Source organism: Hylobates moloch, unplaced genomic scaffold (assembly GCF_009828535.3).
Source record: "Hylobates moloch isolate HMO894 unplaced genomic scaffold, HMol_V3 SCAFFOLD_7, whole genome shotgun sequence".
NCBI lineage: Eukaryota > Metazoa > Chordata > Mammalia > Primates > Hylobatidae > Hylobates > Hylobates moloch.
The window spans coordinates 90,222,425-90,243,959 of record NW_026652282.1 but is presented as its reverse complement, the minus strand read 5'-3'; the positions used below and the strand labels follow the sequence as shown (position 1 = coordinate 90,243,959).

General features: G+C 42.8%; 1 protein-coding gene across 1 annotated transcript in view; it reads left to right on the top strand.

The window, feature by feature from the left end:
• The window catches only part of COL4A6 (collagen type IV alpha 6 chain), a 155,472-nt gene that overhangs the window by 72,467 nt on the left and 61,470 nt on the right, over positions 1–21,535 (top strand). Inside the window, exons 3-4 of the mRNA XM_058441339.1 lie at positions 17,505–17,639; positions 19,154–19,198. Coding sequence (XP_058297322.1) covers positions 17,505–17,639; positions 19,154–19,198 — 180 coding nt within the window. The remainder of the gene's footprint in view (positions 1–17,504; positions 17,640–19,153; positions 19,199–21,535) is intronic.

Here is a 21,535-nt window from a genome sequence, read left to right as displayed (position 1 = left end):
CCAGAGCTCCCAGGCTGGTGGCTTCCATGGGTGACTATGAGCAGTCCCACCAATTTACCACATTATGCTAAGCATATGCTGTCATATCCTCTTGGTTTGATTACCTGAAAAAGAAAAGAAAAGCACTGTTATCTGGAGAAAAATAGAGTTGCACTGCTACCCTATATCACATACAAAGGTGACCTCTAGATAGATTACAAACCTAAATGTGAAAGGTAAAACTGTAAATGTAGGAGAATTTCTCTATAACCTGAAATAGTGTAGAACTTCTTAAATAAGACCCCAAACCACAAGACATAAGGTGGAAAGTCATAAATTTTACTACATCAATTTTAAGACTTCCGGTTCAATGAATGACACTATAGACAAAGGTAACAGACAGATGATAGACTGGGAGAAGGTATTTGCAAAGTCTAAAACTGACAAGGCATTGATAGCTACAATGTCCACGGAACTCTGGTAAATTGACAAGAAAAAGGCAGAAGACACAATTGTTAAAATGGGAAAAGCATATTCACAGAATGGACAGACCACAGAAGGGGAGAAACTGCATTGGCTAACAAGCCTATGAAGAGATGATTAGCCTTGCTAGTATTCAGAAACGTGCAAATTAAAATATCAGTGAGATATCAAGTTATACTCATCAGATTGACAAAAATTTAAAGTCAGATAACACCAAGTGTTTGTTAGCATGAGGAGAAAAAATGATTTTTCATGTATTGCTGATGGAAGTGTAAACTGTTACAGCTTACAATCTGACAGCACTCATTGGTATTAACCATGTATTCCTACACCCAGAAACCTCAGTGCCGCGTATATATCCTGCAGAACCTCTCCGTGGTTTGAAAATAGGACACTTATGGGGATGTTTATAACAGAATCATTTGTTTATCACAGAATTTTTTGTGTAAGGGATTAGAGGCAAACTAGATGTCTATCCATAGAGAGATGTACATGTAAAATGTGGTAAATGCATACTTTTGAATATTACATAAGGGTTAGAAGCAATAAATAGTGCAAATAGTAATAATAGATCTTAAAGACATTCTTGAGCAAGAATGAGAAATAGAATGTGATCTATAACCCAAAGACAGCAACATCAATTTAAAATACACACACACAGCCGGGTGTGGTGACTCACGCCTGTAATCCCAGCACTTTGGGAGGCCGAGGTGGGTGGATCACGAGGTCAGGAGTTCAAGACCAACCTGGCGAAGATGGTGAAACCCCCATCTCTGCTAAAAATACAAAAATTAGCTGGGTATAGTGGTAGGCGCCTATAATCCCAGCTACTCAGGAGGCTGAGGCAGAGAATTGATTGAACCCGGGAGCTGGAGGTTGCAGTGAGCCGAGATCACGCCACTGCACTCCAGCCTGGGTGACAGAGCAAGATTCCATCTCAAAAAAAAAATACACACACACCCCCAAAACCAGATAGATAGATAAATTAGATAGATAGATAGATAGATAGATAGATAGATAGATAGATAGATAGATAGATAGATATAGAGAGGTGATAGGTAGATGACAGATAGAGACACATAGAGATAGAAGATAGATGATAGATAGACAGATAGAGGGATGATAGATAGATGGATAGATAGATAGATAATAGAGACACATCGAGTTTGATGATAGAGATAGATGATAGATAGATACATAGATGATAGAGACAGAGGGAGAGAGAGAAAGAGAAAGAGAGAGATAGTTGTTAGATATCCTGGACTCATATCAAATATATTAAAGAAGATACCTGAGAGGGATAGAAATGAGAATGGGGATGTGGATGAAGGAAAAGACCTTTTCAAAATGAGGAGCTGGACATGGACTAATGATGACATTTTATTATGAACTAATAGATGTAATTAACTTGGCTCTTTATAGCTGAGTTATTCCCCCAAAATTTTTAAGTGATTTGGAAAGGGAGACATCAACTCCAGCCAGGGAAATCTGAGAAGTCTGTTTGGAAGAGGGCAGATTTGAGCTGAGCTTTGAAAGATGGATAGAGCCTTGGTAGAAAGTTCTGGAAGAGAAGGGTATTTTTGGTGAGGAAACAACTTGGTTGGAAGCCAGGTGGTGAGAGAGTACAAGATGGGTTTAAGTATCAGCAAGGAGACTGTAATTTTTGAAGTCTAGGGCAAGTAGGGGTGTTTTGTGGAAAATAAGCTTGCAAAGACAGGTGGGAGTTGAATGGTGAAGGATGAAGTTTGTTCTGGAAAGGCAATGGAGGGATGGGATGGTAGCTTACAGGGAACAGGAGTAAGGGAGTCAGAGGAAGCATTTTTGTTTGTTTTATTAGTTAGTATCAGGCACTCCAGAGCATGTTTCGAAGATGAAAGGAAAGCAACCAGTCCAGAATAGTTACTGGAGTAGGGTCCCAAGGGCTAGGATCCCTGGAGCAGCTACCTGGCAGTGCTCACTGCAAGCTAGCCTTGCTGTATCTTGGTGTGCACCTTCCCCCTAATTGTGCTCTTTAACTTTGCCTTTGGGAGATCTTTCCTCTTTCAGATACACTTACTAGAGCTTCTCCCACCCCCATAACAACCCCTCACTTTTTCTTCTCTTGGGTTGCGGAGACTGGTTGAAACTGGACTAACAAAGACGCCTGTCTTTGTCAAGTCTGCAAGTCAAGGGATGTGATGAGCTGCTTGGTTCTCAGGCCAAAGGACGTGAAGCACTCAAAGCCCTGAAGGGGAAAGTACTTGAAGATTTGTTTTCCACTCAGCTTTAAGGGACAAGTGTTTCTACTCTTGGCCGTGGCAGCCTTCATAGGGGACTTTATCTCTACAGAATTCTGTATTAACTTTTTCTGAAAGATTGCCAGCACCCGATTCAAAAGCTTTTAAAATCCTCATAAAACTAGAGAATGAAAAAAAGCAATAATGGAGGTGGAAGGTAAGCAGAACACGGGACTTCCTGCCCAGTTCACCATCCGGCCAGGCCCCTGGTCTGGCCAACTCCTTTTCACCTCTTTTTCTCCCCCAGATCCTAGGATTTAGCCTGTTTTGCGTGCTTTTCTGACTGCCACTTCCCCCCTCCTTGATTTCCCATCTAGATACCTTTAGGGATGGTTTCCTGATTTATCCCTAGCTCTGCTTTCTCTAAGAACCAGATCATGGACTGTTAATTTGTTTGAAGTGTTTTCATTGCTACAGACTCTAAGGAAACAGTTGGGCAGAGTGAGATATAACCAAAAGTAGATGACGGTGTGAAAGTGGGGAAGGTACAGAGGATGAAGAACCCTGACAAAACATGAGTCTTTAGTGAGCTATGAACACGTGGGCTGCCTACTCTCCTCCCTATACAGGCCATAGACTCTAACCTGGGAGCACCATTATCTCCCCAGCAGCTGAAACCATCTCTTTGAGTTAAATGCTAGACAAGGTCTTCAGCCTGAGGTAGATGTGGGGTGAGGTTGCTAACAGTCTAGTGGATTTTCCCCATGTGTGAATCCTCAGGTTGCTCTCTCGGACTCCAGATTTGTCTTGACAGGATAGGCTCAAGTACTAAATGTACATAATTTATACCTCTAGATGGTTCAAGCATCTCACTTTGAGCAAGGGCAAATTCTCTTATAAATCATTGTTTACCAGGAGTTGCTGGCTCCCCTCTGGCTCTCTCTCCAGCCTGGAGCCCAAGATAGCTATTTCCACATTGTTCTTACCTTCCTCCTATTGGACTTACCCCTCTCCCTCACCTGCATCCTCAGCCCCAGTACTTCTGATATATTTGCCAGTGCCCAGACCTGGAAAACCCCACCACCTGCTTTGCTTCCTCCTGCTCCTAAGCTGCCAACTATTGTTTGAGGAAGGTTCCTCCACACATAAAAACATGTTCTCTAGTGTCAGTGGAGCTCTCAGTGCTGCTTGGTAGGCCTTCACACTTTTCTAACAATTGACTTCCCGCCACATCCTCCATAGCATCTCCTTCTGGCCCTCCCCAGTCATCCTCGACCTCAAATACCTTCCCTCTCTACTCATGACCTCACTGCCTACATTTGTCGAGAAAATTGAGATCAATTTTAAATAGATATTCTCCACTTCCCTCTTACTTACCAAAATGTGTCCTGGGTCTTTTTCTTTATGCATCTTCTTCTACTCTGTAGTTTGGAAGAATAAAAAGCCCTCCTCTATCTCCAAGATAAACCCATCAACAGTCCTTGGGTTGAGAATCATATCCCTCCTGCCTTTCTATGCCTTATGGTATATACTCATGTGCATGCATAACTTCTCTTTTCTAACTTGGATTGAGAGTTCCTCAAGGACAAGGCCCATGTTGCATTCATTTCTGTGTTTCCAGCATGTTGCACCATGGCATAGTCGGCAATCAACAAATTGCCAGATTTATCTCTAAAAAATTGCCTCATCGATTTACTGAACTGATGAGTTGTCGGTGGAACAAGTAGACTGATTTGAGTTCTTTGTCCTTTGTGCATCTACGTAATTGATTGCCAAGGGTGCCAATGGGCAGCAAGGAGAATTTAGGGAAGAGTCAAGAGGATTCAATACACTCCAGACCCAGGGTTTTTGGTGGAGTTACATGACATTTTATTTGGAATTTTTGACCAAGAATTGACCCATCACTTTATTAAGGGAATAGTTGGAAAAGCTGCTAGACTCAGACTAAAGATCTTGCTCTGCTGCCCGTAAACTGCATGGCCATGGACAAGTTAACCCCTGGGTTTCAATTACTTTCTCTAGTACATTGAGGACAGTGTTGTTATGAGCATTAGATGGAGTCATACATGTGAAAACACTTTGAAATCTGAAGCACTTCACCAGTGTAAACTTGTAACTCTTATACCTGATGCCACCAACAGCTCTAGAGCTTCTACTTTATCGATACCACAGCTGCCACCACCTCCACTGCCCATCTTTCCTGTTGCACACAGAACTTGATCTCATCTCAGCTTCCAACTGTCCATGATGGAAAGGGAAAATATATCACAAATGTGGAGATCTCATTCCCTTCCCATCTTTTTGCCTGCGTGTGTCTGTGCAGAGGGCTTTACTAGTCCATAGGGGCTACTACATATTGTTGTGAGGGTCAAGGGAAGGGAGCTGTGTCATCCCATCTTCTTGAGTTCAAATCCATGATTGTCTATGATAATCCACGATTATATGGCAGGCTATGCCAGAGTACCAGCAGGCCCTACCATTTTAGCAGGCTCTTGTGCCTGTGGGCATGTGTGTTTGGATTGGAATGTGTATCCCTTTATCAGCATAGGTGTGCATATTAATGCTCCTCTGGTTCTAAATGAATACAGGGGTATAAGTTTGCATGGGAACAGCATTGAAACTATGTAAGTAAATTGCTTCCCTCTCTTCCTTGCCCTTCCATCTCAGAGCTCCCTGAGTTCTCTGACAAGGAGGTCCTGACAGAATTTCTTTGATCCTACTCTTTTTTTACTCCTTCTATTTATGGAATAGTAGTTGGTTGCTCCCAGTTACCTCTCACTCCCAAACCTTGATGGCTTTTCACCAGAGAATCAGGGAAGTCAACATTGATCCAGAAGCAATCAGCTCACACCAGCTCAGTATTGGACCAAAGGTTGTGTAGCATATCAATGATGGGCAATATATTATGTCAGAGAAAAATGCCAAAAGTTTCCCTTGTCTAATGGAATAGATACACTACAGCAAAAAATGCTCTGAAGTGAATTTCTGGCAAGTCCTGTTTCACTTTGATTTTTATTATAAAACCATAGCTGTGTTTTGCTAGAAAAACTAAAAGAAAAAGATTGGCTCCAGATTGTAATTAAACCATGTATTTTTAAATAACCCATATATTTGTAATAATGTAGATGTAATCATTTTAAAACTGTAATGAGACTCCTGTGAAAGACAGTCAATTTGCTCCCATCTTTCACAGCTTTAAATTCTGCTCCTCTTTTTATTCAATCTTTTTTCTACTGAAAGCTCTTCCTTAAGGGTTTACTGCCTCATGAGTCCAGCAAATGAGGTCTGTTTGTTTGTTTGGTGGACATTTGGAGTTTGGTTATTCGAGTCTTTTCTCCAAAAGCAAAGTTTTGTCAGTGGAATGAAACTATAGCTCCTTTTCACATGCATTGTCTCAACTGATGCTCAAAGCAACCTAGGAAATGGGTAGAGCAAGTAATATCCCCATTTTGCTGATGAGAAAACAAAGGCCTAGAGATTAATTAACTTTTTCAATATCATACAGCTAGAAGTTTGGAGCAGGGAATTGAATCTAACTCTTGTACTTCTGCTTCAAACAGGAGACTTTTTTAAGAGGCAAAGGTGACATCAAGTTTGCTAGAAAATTTTCAAATCAAAATCATTCTCAAATTAAGTATTTCATGTTTTTCCAACAGGTATATTAGTTTTAGGTTAAATTCATCCCAAGTAAACTTGTGTTTATTTTCTCATGCAGTCTGGAAACTCGGTACACACTGGGGATCTTTGTATAGACTGAATGCCCATTCCAAGGGATAGGGGGCTCATTCAACCATTTATAATAGTTACAAAGGTGTTTAGTTGTTCTGTTTTTATTTTTATGTCCAACTATTGATCATATTTACAGTTTTATGTGATTTTGTATTCTTGCAATTCCCATTAAATATCACAAAGGGGAAGTTTGGTATGGTTCCTGATAATAGTTTTATGAATGTGTTATGGAGGAAAGGGAGACCTGAAGATTCTCCCATGAATTTGCCTCTATCTCGACATCTCCACTTCATCCTATTTTAACAATTATTGACATTTCCCAGGGGTAAGGGAAATATGACATGTCTAAAGACTAATTCTCCAATTTCTGCTCAACCTAATGACCATCAAGTCAGCATACTGTGCCTATATTCCTTCTGCCACTAAACTAATATGCTAGCATTGGAGACTCATAGCACATCAGAATTTGTCTACCAGAGCCTAGATAAACTAACCATTACCCACTGACCAGGTAAGAAGACCACTTTAATTGTGGAACCAGAAGAAATCCCCCATCTTTTAAATTCTTGGGAGTGCCATTCCTTGAAGTGCATCTTATTTCTTAATTTATTAATTATATTAGTAGATTTCTATTAAAGAGTACTATTCCAATGAAAAGTGTGGGTAAATTGAGATAAATTGCTTTGGTATCAATGAAAATAACAATATTTTCTCCGCAGTGTAGCTCTTACTGCTCCGGTTTATGGGTTTGTGTCTCTGCGTTCAGAGCATCAGTCAATGCAGAGACAGTGTAGCTTGGTGGAAGAAACAGAGGCTTTGATATCAGCAAATTGGCTTCACCAGTTGCTTGCTGTGTGATCTCTGGCAAGTTCCTTAATCTCTCTGTATTTGAGTTTCCTCATCTGTAAAATGAGATTAATACCCACCTGTTGGGGGTGTTAAAAGATTAAAGGAGGTGAATTTAAGGAATAGCACTTTATAAACTCTTGGTAAAAGAAAGTTATTATTATGTTTTAGAAGAGAAATATGAGTAAACAGGTAGAAGAAATGGATGCAAAGTCTTGCCTAGCAAGAGTTAACTTTATCAGTCGGGATATGTCTTCCTAAAAATTTCAACATGCTGACAATAACCAGTGGAATGGGTGCATGTATCTTTGAAAACAAAACGTGTAGATGCATGTCTTCATGCCTGAGCTGGCTGCTTCAAACGCTGATTATAGATGAAGAACTAGAAAAGAAATGTGATTCCATTTGAGTGTTGAGGGGGAGAATCTGATACTATTTATTAGCTGTGGCAGACCTGAAAATTGCCTTTGCAGGACATCAGTCACTATGTATGTATGTATGTATTATGTATGTATGCATGTATGTACGTATGTATGTATGTAGATGGAAAGGATCACTGCTCTTGTTGGCGAATTGTAGGTGATGTTAACATTATCAAGCTGATCCAAAGCTTCTTGAGCCAAAAAATAGGTCTCTATATCTGCATGATATGCGTCTTTACCTGCCATATGCTAGACACATTCTTCACCATCAGCATTCTTTCTTTTTTATTTACTTCTGCCGGCAATGCTAGTTCATTAGTGCTGTTACTAGGAGAGTGAAGTTTATGGCTCTATGGATACTCATCTCCGTTTGTTTCAACAGAAAGAGCACAGAGTTGACTGGGAGGCTCTGACGTAACTCTTCCACTGAGCAGCTGTGTGACATTAGCCAGCCTGTTGGCTAACTGCTTTGCAGCTTTGTGTCCTTCGCCTGCCTTGCGGATGTATTGTGATGATCCGAAGGAATGGTGAAAAGAAAACTGCTGTGAAGTTTAAATATTCTGCTTATGGGGGTGTTATTATTAGTATCTTTCTTACCACATTTCATTGCTAGGAAAAAGATCCCTAGCTACTCAGGTAAAGTTTGTTAAGTTCTTTCATTTCCCCCCACCCACTAGCTGAAATGAGAATTTCAGTTGTAAAGTAAAGACAAATTGTAAAAATCAAGCCACCTTCTTTCTAGGCTGGAGGTCAAGGATCTCTGCTCCCCCTTCTCAAAAGGCCACAAGGAGTTTTTTAGGATAGTGACATTCTTTTAATTCCATTTTGCTCCTAGCAAATGAGACTTGGAAGTGGTCTTCTCAAAGATTCCGAAGTGCATATTTAATTCTCTATTTTCATTCATTTCATAATTATGCATTTTCCCCACAATTATGTTTTGTGTGTCTACTGCACACCAAATACTGCATCTCTGGGGATATAGTGGTGAACAAACCTCACTCTGTTTCCTCAGATCTTCCTGTTTTGTGGGAAAAATGTGCTAAACATCTCCCTAGATGTTTGCCCAGGCATCTTAAATTCCACCTGTCCAAAGGTGAATTCCTCATCTTCCACCCAAGACTCTTCTTCCTCTAAGTTCTCTCTTGTCATCAAAGAGATCCACTCGGTTGCCCAATCAAGAAACACTGGAGTCATCATTTGCACTTTCCTCTGTTTTAGTCATCAGTTCCAATATGGCACTAAGGCCTTATAGTTTTTAGCCTCTGAAATACCTCTCAAATATGTCTTTTCCCTGTCTCCACTGCCATGAACCTAGTCCATGTCACCATTATTTCTCTTCAGGAGGTCATAGCCCCCTCATGGGGTTCCCTGTCTCCAGTCTTGCTACTCTATCCACTCCTTTCCTCTTGTGGTGTGTCATAATGAGGAAGAAGAAGAGGTGCCCTAAGTCATAGTGATAAAGGAATGCTGAGGGCCTTTCAGAGATTGTGAACTCCAAACCTGCACAAGCCATAATCATTTGCTAAATAATAATACATCAATAACAACAAATAACTTTTATTGCACATTTAATATATGCAAGGTGCAATGCTAAATGATTTACAACAGGGATTCTCCAAGTGTGGTCTTTGATCCTGTAGAGTCAGCACCACCTGAGAACTCGTTAGAAATGCAAATTTTTAGACCCAGCCGGAACTACTGAATCTGAAACTCTGGAGCTGGAGCCCAGCAATCTGTGTTTTAATCACCTCTGGGTAAGTCTGATGCATGCTAAGGAGCGAAAATAATGATCTACTCGAATTTTCTTATTTAATCTTCATAATTACCCTATGAAGTAGACACTGATATTATCCTCACTTGACAGCTGAAGAAATTTGAAGATGCCATTTGTCCCAAAGTCCTACAGTGGTGAAGAGGGAATTTGAATCCTAGACTTTTGAGCTCTGAACCCTGTACACTTAGCTAGCACATCATGTCACTTCACTAAATTCTGAACGAAACTGGAAGCCAAACTAAAGTTTAAAACAAAACATGCTAATGTACCAGATTAAACACCTCAGCATCTATAAATTTTTGTAGGTTATCCTCTATTGCCCTTTCTTACTGATTCTCTGTGATCTCACCTCTGCTCCAGCCAGATCCAGGCTTCTGACTGGCCCTTGCTTACAGAACTCGCTGATTCCCATCAACATGTTGTTCTTCATATTTAGAATGCATTCACTAACAGTTTGTTGGGTCTTTCTTTGCCCTCTGCTCCATTGTCAACTCACACGTCTCTGAATTCCTCTTGGACTTGTGGCATATACAGTATAATTTTTAAAATGCATTGCATATGACTGGTATGGTTTGGCTGTATTCCCACCCAAATCTCATCTTGTACTGTAGTTCCCGTAATCCCCACACGTCATGGGAGGGACCCAATGGGAGGTAATTGAATCATGGGGGTGGTTACCTCCATGCTGTTTTCTTGATAGTGAGTGAGTTCTCATGAGATCTGATGGTTTTATAAGGGGCTTCCCCCACCCTTCACTCTGTGCCTCTCTTTGCTGCCACCATGTGAAGAAGGACATGTTTGCTTCCCCTTCTGCCGTGATTATAAGTTTCCTGAGGCCTCTCCAGCCATGCTGAACTGTGAGTCAATTAAATCTCTTTCCTTTAATACAATGACCTTATCGCCAATACTTTTTGTGATATGGCCTTATCTCCCCCAACAAGCTTAAATGTTCCTTGAGGGCATGGGCCATGCAGTGTGTTTCTTTTGTGTATTGCCTTCTCACCCCCTACATGTATATTCATACTTGCCAAGCACAAAACTCAGCATGAGATGAAAAGTGTTTAATTAGGTTGGTGATGGGCCATGCATCATCCGTTCTCAAGGGATAACATAACTATAAGTTTCATGAATGCAGAAACTATATCTTACCTGCCATCTTAACCTCTGTGCCTGGCACAGAGTAAGTGCTGAATAAATCATTGTTGAATGGATGAATTCCATTCAGGATGAGAATCAAAGCCATTTCACTCAGAGATCTCAGAGAGCAAAGAATGCCCAGAAACTACATTAGATGTAGACCATTTCTGTTTTCAAAGGCTCTAAAAGGTATTGTTTTAAAAGTCTACAGTTGATGTTGTATGAACCTTGGTAAGTCCCACTGTCTTTCTGCCCTTCAATTTCTCCATCCTGAACTGGATCCATTCCTGAGTCTTATGCAGCTCTCTTTTCAGTGATTCTGTGATCAAATGTTTCCTGATTGCACTCTATTGCAACTATCATAAATTAAAGTTAAAATTCTAAGGCCCCCCCCCCAACCATCTGAATGGATCTGTCCTCTTGGCCAGGGGCTTTCCAAAGCTAACCTGGAAAACTAGTTCAGTCCATGTTAGGAACAAGGAACCAGACATGCCTCATTATACTCTCCTCCCTTTTGGAGTTACTGATAGAACAGACTCTTTACGTCTGATAAGAAACATTTACCATCTATTCTCTCTGAAGCCTGCTACCTGGTGGCTTCATCTATTATGATATATCCTTGGTTTCCACAACCCCTTATTATAACCCAGACATTCTCTTCTATTGATAATAACTCTTTCAACAAATTGCTAATCAGAAAATCTTTTATTCCACCTATGACTTGAAAGCCTTCCACCCTGCCCCAGGCTTCCAGTTGTCCCAGCTTTCCAGACTGAACCAATGTACATCTTACATGTGTTGATTGATATCTCATGTCTCCCTAAAATGTACAAAACCAAGTTGTGGCCTGATCACCTTGGCCACATGTTCTCAGGATCTCCCAAGGGCTGTTTCATGGGCCATTAGTCACTCATATTTGGCTCAGAATAAATCTCTTCAAATATTTTACAGAGTTTGACTTTTTTCCTCAACACTATTTAGACTTCCAAACAAGATACTGCTGTACCTGGGCCACTGGCTTCTCAGTCATTTCTCAATCATTTCTCTACTCAGCAAACATTTACTGATGCCCACTGTGTACCAGGCATAGTGCTGAGCACAGGTGATTCAGTAAAGAGTAAGACATAAGCCCTGTCCTCAAGGAGTTCAGTCTGTTGGGAGGTATAGACACATAAACAGGCAACCTAGCCCACACAGTTGGGTGGGGGTAATCATAGAAAGCTCCCTGGAGAAGCTGATATCTTGGTTAGAGCCCGAAAGATACAGAAGTGGTAGCCAGGAGAGCAGAGCCATATACAAAAGCACATAAAAAGGCCCTGGGGTAGGAGGTTAGGAGAGAGTAACGCAAGATTGGAGGTCACAGACCATTTGGCAGACTGTGGCAACACTCCAGGTGAGAGATGAGAAAGACTTGAACTAAGACCATGGGGCTAGAGATCAATGAACAGGTTTCAGTTAGATTTTGGAGGTAGAATTCACAGTCCTTGCTAATGGATCAGATGTGGGAGATGAGGGAACGGAAGGGTCATTGAAGGACCCCTGAGATTCTGGCTTGATCAACTTTATGAATGGTGCCATTTACTGAGTTAACTCAGAAAAAGGGAGCTGGTTTGGAGAATGGGGTTGAGGAGAAGCCAATGTGGTTCAGTTTGGGGCATGTTGGGTTTGAGTTGGAATATCTATTTGAATAGATCTCTTATAAGTCATTGACTATAAGGATCTGGCACACTCAGAAGAGAAATCTGGGCTGGAGGTTCAGATTTGGGAGTCATTAGTATGTAGATTAAGGCCCTTCAGGAGGAAAAATAAACACTGAGAAGCCAAGTGCCCAGGAGAACCAGGACACCAGTGCTATGTAAAAGGAGAAATGCTCTCACAGATGTGGGGTGCTGGCATACATGCTCATCTATTCCCAAGCACACATCTCTGCCCCCAAAGAGGGTTGCTCAATGATGTCTGTGCATCTCCAACTGAAACTTAAGAGAAGGAGCATTGAGTGCCCAATCCTAAACTCTCCATTTTGCCATAAATGATGCCTAAAGGAAAATGGGAACTGATGCTTTCATTCTATCTGCCAGGTGTTTTATATGTATTAACTCATTTAAATGCTGACAATAATCCAACGTAAGAGCTATTATTACGCTTCAGCCCTTGATACTCAAGATGGTTATATCCCTTGCCCAAGGTCACATAACTTAATTGGCAGTAAGGAGACTTCACTTAAAGTGTACCTAACAGCACCGCACCACTTTCTACAATACAACTGGATCCTTAGGAAGGCCTGTGCACACCCTTCTCCCTTCCCTGCTTCATAAATACCATTTGCATCCCCTAGCTTAATGCTTTGCTTTACAAATCCCCCTGGGAAAAGCAAAGCTCTAAGTTGTCAGTCATTAACGCCTCAGTGGGAACCAGTTTCAGATTCTTCCTCAGGAACAAATGTTAATTTTATGGGAGAAGAACACTGGAACCTTAACGGAGGTATAAAAAGGCAGAAAGGGACTAAGTCATGAAAAGTCAGCCCCCTCCACCAGTTTCACTGTCCTGTCTAGTGTGAGGCATATGCTTTTAAGATTCTTCGATGATATTTCTACATATGTCTACTACTTTATAGGCAGCCCCATTTCTGGGTCTTTTACCCTAGTTATCTGGGTCTGATCAGAGGCCACCTTAAACTGCACATTGATCCCAACTCACTGTGGTTGGCAGGAGGCAGCCAGCCTGGGCTGTGTTTGCAGACCTGCGGTTCCTGGCCTTAAGCACAAGTCCCAACTCATTCCCTTGAGAACTAGACCCTGATGTGCATATTTAAAATCCTGAGCAGATGGAAGCAGGAGAGCTCATTGGAAAGACTTGGAGGAGTTCCTTCTGCCCTGTCTGGGTCTATTTGCCAAAATAAATGACATGTATCAGGGCAGGGCATTAGTCCAAGCCCATTGAAATTCTGCTAGCTGTCCAAACAGTGATGGTGTTTCAGATTGGTTCTGTGAAATGATCAGGGTTAGGAAGAAAGAAATAATGTGTGAGCATCTGGCTGCTGCAGCCTACTGATGGGGACAGTCCCAGGGGCGGGCCCAGGGTAGTGGAGGGGCAGCCTCAAGGACCCCCTAAGACATCTGCCACTGGCAAACAGGGAAACAGCCACATACTGGCAGCAGGTGGTCTGTTTAGTTCCATGCCGTTCCTACTAGCTATGTGACCTAAACAAGTCCTTCCTCTTTCGGCCTTCCCCCTCCACCCCCCCACCCCCCAGCCCCATGTATAAAATAAAGCCTGGATTGAATGGTCTCTAAGGGCCTTTCCTGCTCGAACATTCTGTGACTTCTCTGACACTGGTTTGATTTCTTTTCTCTGTAGAGGGAGAGGCCCACCCACCCACCTGCTTATCTGTAGTCTCTATGTTCTCACACTGACCTCTGCTGGCCATTATGAAAAATGTCGCTGATAGTGTCGGGTGGGAAAGGAAAGGAATTCACCACTGATTTAGTTAATATTAAGCTTTGGCTGGATGGGTAATGAGGCAGAAATCCTGTGCATTAGAGATGAGGAACAAAGATCATACAGCTCTAAGCACAAAGTAAGCGTATCTGGATGACAAAACAACCCGCAGAAGAAATGGGTCTCCCTCTTTTTTTTCTCAGTCACCTTCATTTGTTCCCAGTGTTCTGTGCCACTGTATGAAAGGGCATCCATGGATGGGAAGGCTTTTTGTCTCATATTCTATGACTGCAGGCTCCATAAGGGCCTCACACCATGCTGAGGGGACAGTTCTGGACGAGCAGAAACCTAGAAACTTCCCACAGGCCCTGCTTCTGGCCCTTGATTCAATGTGAGAGGTTTCAAGCTGGGCTGCTGGCACGCCCACCAACCCAAGCTGGAACCCGGGGCCAGTCCAGAAGTGCACGTTCCTCTAGGGGGTGCCTTTTCAAACTCCCATTTAGAAAAAGAATTAGAATTTTAAAAATATTTGTGAGTTCTTTAGGAGAGTTCCTTTCAGCTCTCTGGTTGGAACACGGGAGTCAAGAAATTCTGCATGCCCACCAAGCCCGGAGAAAGGAAGCAGGCTGTGGGACCCTGTCTTTTCTGCGTGGAATCGGAGTTCCAGTTAGGCCCAGCCCTCGAGTTGCCTACCTCCTAAGCCTCCTTGCTTACCCTTGCTGATAAGCACGTGCTTGCAAAGGTAAGGGACCAGAGGTAGAGGGTGCCAGTCCCTGTGCCTATGCTGGGTGCTGCTGGGACTCTTCTCTCTAATGGTGTGAGCAGGATGGGACTGGGCCACATCACAACCTGCTCTCTCAGTAGCTGTTCAGTGATTTACTGTGCTCTTCCCCTTCCTTCCCTTGGTGTGGGAAAACTTTTGTCAGGGCTTGGATTTGGGTCAAGCATTCAGTGCCCTGACTGGATCCTCTCTGCTAGTGATAACATGGCCTCTGCAAGCCCATCCTGCCCTCCGTTCTCCCATCGAGCAGGTCCCTCGTCCTCAACAGCTGCTTCTTATCTGCCTCCCTTGTCCCAGCCTCAGGCAGGCAGCCCTGGCCTCATTCTGACATACATGTGTTCTCCTGAATGCTTCTTGATGACTTTCAGCCCCGAAAGACCGCTCTTCTCCCAACTCTCCCCTGTTCCCAAACCTCTGAGGGTTCCCTGTGTCCTTCCACATCAAGTCTTTGACTTTTCTGCGGTGCTTTCCAGGCCCGCTTCAGCTGGAACCTTTCCAACCAACGTTTCCAATGCGGCCCATGACTTCCCCCAGCCATGGGCAAAATGTGAGCATTCCACAAACCCTCCATTGCCAACTCTTTTTTCGTGTTCCCACAGCACTTAGGCTCTGTTCCAAATTTGTGCTGTTTGCTGTGATTTTGTATGCATCAGTCTTGAAACCTAGGCCCACATTTTATTTCTTTTTTAAAAAAAAATTATACTTCAAGTTCTAGGATACACGTGCAGAACGTGCAGGTTTGTTACACAGGTATACATGTGCCATGGTGGTTTGCTGCACCCACCAACCTGTCATCTGCATTAGGTATTTCTCCCAGTGCTATCCCTCCCCTTGCCCACCACCCCTCAACAGGCCCGCATGTGTGATGTTCCCCTCCCTGTGCCCATATGTTTTCATTGTTCAACTCCCACGTATGAGTGAGAACATGCAGTGTTTGGTTTTCTGTTCCTGTGTTAGTTTTCTGAGAATGATGGTTTCCAGCTTCATCCATGTCCCTACAAAGGACATGAACTCATTTTTCTTATAGCTGCATAGTATTCCATGGTATATATGTGCCACATTTTCTTTATCCAGTCTATCATTGATGTAGGCCCACACTTTTGACCTCCTACTCATTGTCAACAGCACCCCAGCACTATTTTTTATGTACTGCTCTTTTTCTTTTTATGTTATTAATATGCATTATACACATATATACACACATATTTATTGATTTTGTGAAAATCCCAATAATAATAAATAACAGAACCACTGTAAACAAAGTTTCAACAATGGGAGGTAGGAGCCTAAAAAGTGAAAGTTTACTCCACCCCCATCATTCCCAGAATGAAGCCTGTTAAACAGTTTGCAAGCTATCATTTTTTGTAGGCCACATGTTGGGTATTGGAAAAGGTTGAGTGGTAGGTGGTGCCCAAGAGAACTGCATTTCCTTGGACAGAACATCTTTTACTGCCTTGCAAGGGTCATAGGTCTTTGTGGGCCTGATTGACACCTGAAATTGTACTCCAAAGGATCATCACAGCTGGTGGCCACTTGCATCTCCAGTACTTAACTGTAGCCACAGCATAAGGCATCTGTCCCATTTTCAGCCTTTTAAAAAGTAAGCCTTGAAGGTGAACAGTAAAGGGCATGCTTAATGGGCTTCTTTTCGAAGTTTTTCACAGATTTGTAGGAAATGATGGACAGTCAGTAAAGGGGCCAAGAGGTGGAGATGGGAAGCATTTATGAAAATGGACTTTCTACCTGATACGGTGTTGTGTTCTCTGAGAGGTAATGCGTATTACTAATGGTTTTCAGTTTTCTGGCAAGAAAATTCAATCCCTACTGGGATTTGTTCTAAATGATAGACCAGCCTGCCTGTGTTGTACCCACTGGGGTTAATGCTCAGTCTGAGTCCACTTTAAAATGTCAGCCTGAACTCTCAGACTTAATTGTTACAGACATTTTATAAGCAGGGCATTTAAAATACTCAGGCTGTTCCCTCTTGCTGTCATAATTGATACTTAATAGATATTCTTAGGCTTCTTGTATTTTACACATTCAACACTTTACAGATTGGAGAGGAGAGGAGAGAGGGATAGGAAGAAAGAACAAATACGCAATTCATGTGTGTATATGTGCGTGTGTATGTGTGTTTTCCCTGTGAATGTCTGCTACTAGGTGCAGTGATGGAGTCCTGGGATCTGCCAACAAAGATGAGCTCTTGCAGGTTTGTCAGCTTGTAGGTTTCTGGGCCCACTCTGGCCCCCCGGGGCAATGTTCTTCAGGCACAGCCATTTCTGGATTTCACGGCAAGCACATGGTTGGCCATTTGGATGTGAGTTATAAAATGTCATGATGCTCTCCAGCGTTCTGTTCTTTCACTATTTTGACAATCTGATGGATGGTCTGGCATTAACTAGGAAGAGGACAATATTATCCATCCTGAATAACTAATTTCCTAAGAAGTACAGAGTTGAAGGATCTTGGTGCACATGAATCTTATTAAATGTGCTTATAAAATGTGTTCTATCCAAATAAGCTTAGCAGCCCCTAAAATAGCCTTTTCTGATCCATGTCTGGAACTTTGGCGTGCCTCACAGATCTCTTAGCCAAAATTATTCAGTGAAGTGATGACAGTGCTCTTTGTGCGTGGGAAAATGAGAAGTATTAATGCTAAGTCCTCTACTGACTAATTGCACTCCTTCTGTCCACCTTAGGGGCGACCTGGACCAATTGGAATTCAAGGCCCAACAGGTCCTCAAGGATTCACTGGGTCTACTGGTTTATCGGGATTGAAAGGAGAAAGGGGTTCCCCAGGCCTTCTGGGACCTTATGGACCAAAAGGAGATAAGGTAAGACCAGGAAAGCTTGATTTCTCTTTGATGCATGGGCCACAAATGTAAAGATCAGAAGTTCTCCATCCCAGTTCTGCTCATTTATGATGTCATTCCTGAGTAGTTTGGTGCCAGGCTGCATTTCTGCATTTTTTTTTTTTTTTTGAGACAGAGTCTCGCCCTGTTGCCCAGGCTAGAGTACAATGGGGTGATCTCGGCTCACTGCAACCTCTGCTTCTTGGGTTCAAACGATTCTCCTGCTTCCACCTTCCAAGTAGCTGGGATTACAGGTGCCTGCCACCAGCTAATTTTTGTATTTTTAGTAGAGATGGAGTTTCACCATGTTGGTCAGGCTGGTCTCAAACTCCTGACTTTGTGATCCACCAGCCTCAGCCTCCCGAAGTGCTGCGATTACAGGCATGGGCCACCGCACCCCACCCAGGCTGCATATTTTAATAAGGGATGGGATGGGTGATGGCCTGCCAATGGATCAGCCCATTTCTGGAAGGACTCCCATAGCAAGCACACCATAAAGTAAATGTATTAGCTGCTTGCTAAACAAGTGGGCTCACTGTGGTAAGAAGTCAAGTGGGTTTGAACTGTGCATGGACCGGAAGCCCAATCACCTGGGCAGCAGAGATCAGGAATCCAAGCAAGGATACAGGGAAGAAAGGGGTCAGAGTGCTTAGAAGCAATCTAGGCCACAAATATAGGGAAAGAGCTGCAAGAAACGAGAGTGATAATGTCATGGTGGCAGGCTGACTGTTCAGCAGCTCAGTTTATGTTCCCTGCCTACTTTAATCACCTTCTATTTGCCCTGTTGGTGAGGGAACGATTCCCTTACTAGGATCATGGGGATGACTAAAGATATGACACCTGACACTGCGCAGATGAAGTTGACAGCAATTTATTAGTCACATATACTCACAGCTCAGAGGAGGAAGATACCACACACCACACAGGGCCACATAGGGATAGCACTTGGGAACAGAGTTTAGAAGAAAAGGCTGTGCAAAGCAGACTTTGTAGTATCAGTAGGGCAGGGTGCCCCTGGTTCCGGAAGGTGGATGCAATTGGCTTGTTTGAATAGTCCAGTAGGCCAGCAAGAAATTGAAACTGCTATTCCAGGATAAGCAGGAATTGCACCTGGTCCATTTGATAAGGAGAGTTGTTCGGCTAGGGGACCTTATCTGTAGAAGCATAATGGAGAGGGAAACTTGTGATTAGGTCATTCAAGGTTCTCCAATTTTCCCCAGATGGCAGCAGGTAATAGTGAGCCTTAATTTTAAAACCTAGACTATACTCCCTTAAAAAAAAGAGCTGGTTTCGGAACAAAGACCTGTCTAAGGCCTTAGGTAGAGGTAAATGGTCACTTGGAACTGCAGTAGGAATCAAGGGAATACAATATGGGGAGGGAGGTACGAAACACTTCTTAAAAATGTAGGCCATTGACTCTCATAAACAAACCTACTGAGTCTAACAAACATCAGTTGGATTGTGTCTTACATTCCTCTCCCTACTCCTTTTTTTAGGGTCCCATGGGAGTTCCTGGCTTTCTTGGCATCAATGGGATTCCGGTGAGTGTGTCCACAGATGAATTTTTCATATCCTCCTTTAGGTTCTGCCTCATATTTCGGACACTTTGACCTCAGCAACATCCTGTCTCATGCAAGCATGCTCAGGAACAAGTGTTGAGATATGTGTGGTGAGGTTTAAAGGGTAGTGGTCACACACAATTGCCCTTGGATTCAGGCACAAGCAGCCCTATGTTGGATGATTGGAGAGCGGAGGGACCTGTGTAGCCATAACATCAATATCTTAGCCAACATGAGTTAAATCTTGTGGGTTGTGTGGAGCTTTGATTGGAGATGAGGAACTGGTTCTAAGGTGTGAAGACAGAGCCACATTAGAAGATACATATCCTCATATAGGGAAATTAAGATGGTACATGAAATTAGAGGGTAAAATCCTTCATGATATCTTGATACATTCCATTTCATAATTTGTTCTCTTCAGCCATACCTCATTTCAGAGTGAATTTTCCTTTAAAGTTTTTACAAAGTGACTACTCCAAAGATCACTTTGAGGCAGCCTCTTGCAAAATTTATCCTGTGGACCTCTGCTCTGCCCAAGAGAAGCGGAAGGTTTGGAATTTGCAGACATTTCTTTTTTCCATCCACCCAGCCTAATCCCTTAGTTTCTCTATTTTCGTCCTGTATGTGCACCTATCCCACCACTGGTGATTCCATGGTAGCATTGCACCAGCCTTTAAAATACAATATTTGGAACTTACTGGCTATCTTTTTTTAGTTTTTCCCTTTGACACTTCTCTATATATTTAAGCCATAGTCTGGGCTATGTTTGTCTACAGCAGCAGTTTTCAATCTTGTTTAATAGAAGAACAGAATCTCAGTATATAGAACAGAAAAAAAAAAGTGCAGCTCCTCCATTTGTGGAAGGTCCTAGAGCCTGCTTTTATCCTTCCAACAGCCTCTCAGAGGTTGTTCTGAACCTTATCAAAGCATGGTTTTTGGAGGCCCTATAATTAACAGCTTTTGTGTTATACTCAATAATAATCTAGTATCAGGAAAAGGGGTTCAAATCTCTTTTTGCCTATCTATAGATACTTAATGTGCCCCTGCTATATGTTAGCACTCAACCTTGAGTATACAGAGGAATCATGTGGCTCTGCCCTGAAAGATAATATCATCTGATTCATTGTCTCCTCTGATCTAGTAGAAATTTATGAATTTGAAGAATTGAAGGCTCACTTACCTCATATCTGTTGCATGTATCAAAAATCGGCCATCAGACTTCAGCATTTTATTCAACTGCAGAGTCTGCAAAAATGCCCAGAAATAGACCAGTGGGAAAATAAGCAGACAGGGTTGGCCATCATTTTATGATGTCTCCTGACATTTTCTTATGGCTGTGTTCCTATGGCCCCTTTAGCCAGAGTCACCACCCAGACTGTGTATCTTCTGGGAGCCACTGGGTAAGGGAAGCTAGCAAACTGGAGGCAGCCTCTTCCATTCATCATGTGGACCTGGCTTTGCCAGAGATGAGTGGAGGACTTGGAGCTTACCGTCTTAGTATGCCCTTCCTCCTGCAGTCTTGTTTTAATGGGAGCTGGAAGGAAGCGAATCCTGTGAGGCTAAGGCTGTTTCCAATTCTGAGCTGGAAAAAGCCCCAGAGTCCAGCTGGATACTCTTGCCTCCAACCTGTGGCCAAGAGAGCCCTAGAGCTTGCAGGAATTGATCACTTCTCTTCGAGGCTTCATTGCTTGGCAGAATGAGTTGCAGCTGTTCAGACCCCTCTTAATGAGCTGACCGCTCCCAGTAGAAGTCCCCACTCCCTTGTGGGGTATCCACGTCTTTTACTTAGGCCTTATCCTTTTCTAGTTTTCTTGCCTGAACTCCTGATATTTCCTTTCCTTGATCAAAGATTGTATGTGTTTTCTTTTGACTTCTGATTGCCCTAGCTGCAGGCTCCAAACCTCATTACTCCATAAAATCCCACTTTCTTGTTGTTTCTCTCTCTGGCAGCCTCTCAAGAAGTATTTGTTGAACATCTTCTGCTCAGTGCTTACCTCTTCCTTCCATCTCTAATCTCCCAGGAGTCATTGGTACCTGTCTCAAATACTCCAGCGCCTCACTACCTACAGCCCTATGGGACTTAGTGATAGATAGTTTTTTGTGATAGTCTCATCCAGCTCCTAGAAAGCAGAGATTATATCTTCCATTCCCCTCAGAAGCCCGAGAGGCCCATGACTGAACTCTGCATAAACACTCTAAAGGTATTGCGGGGGAGGCGGACTCCAACCTCTAGTGCCTAGCAATAGTTCTTAGACTGTCAGGGCTCCCTCAGACAGAAAAACACAGACACCATAGGCCTAGTCAGACTGATTATTTTGT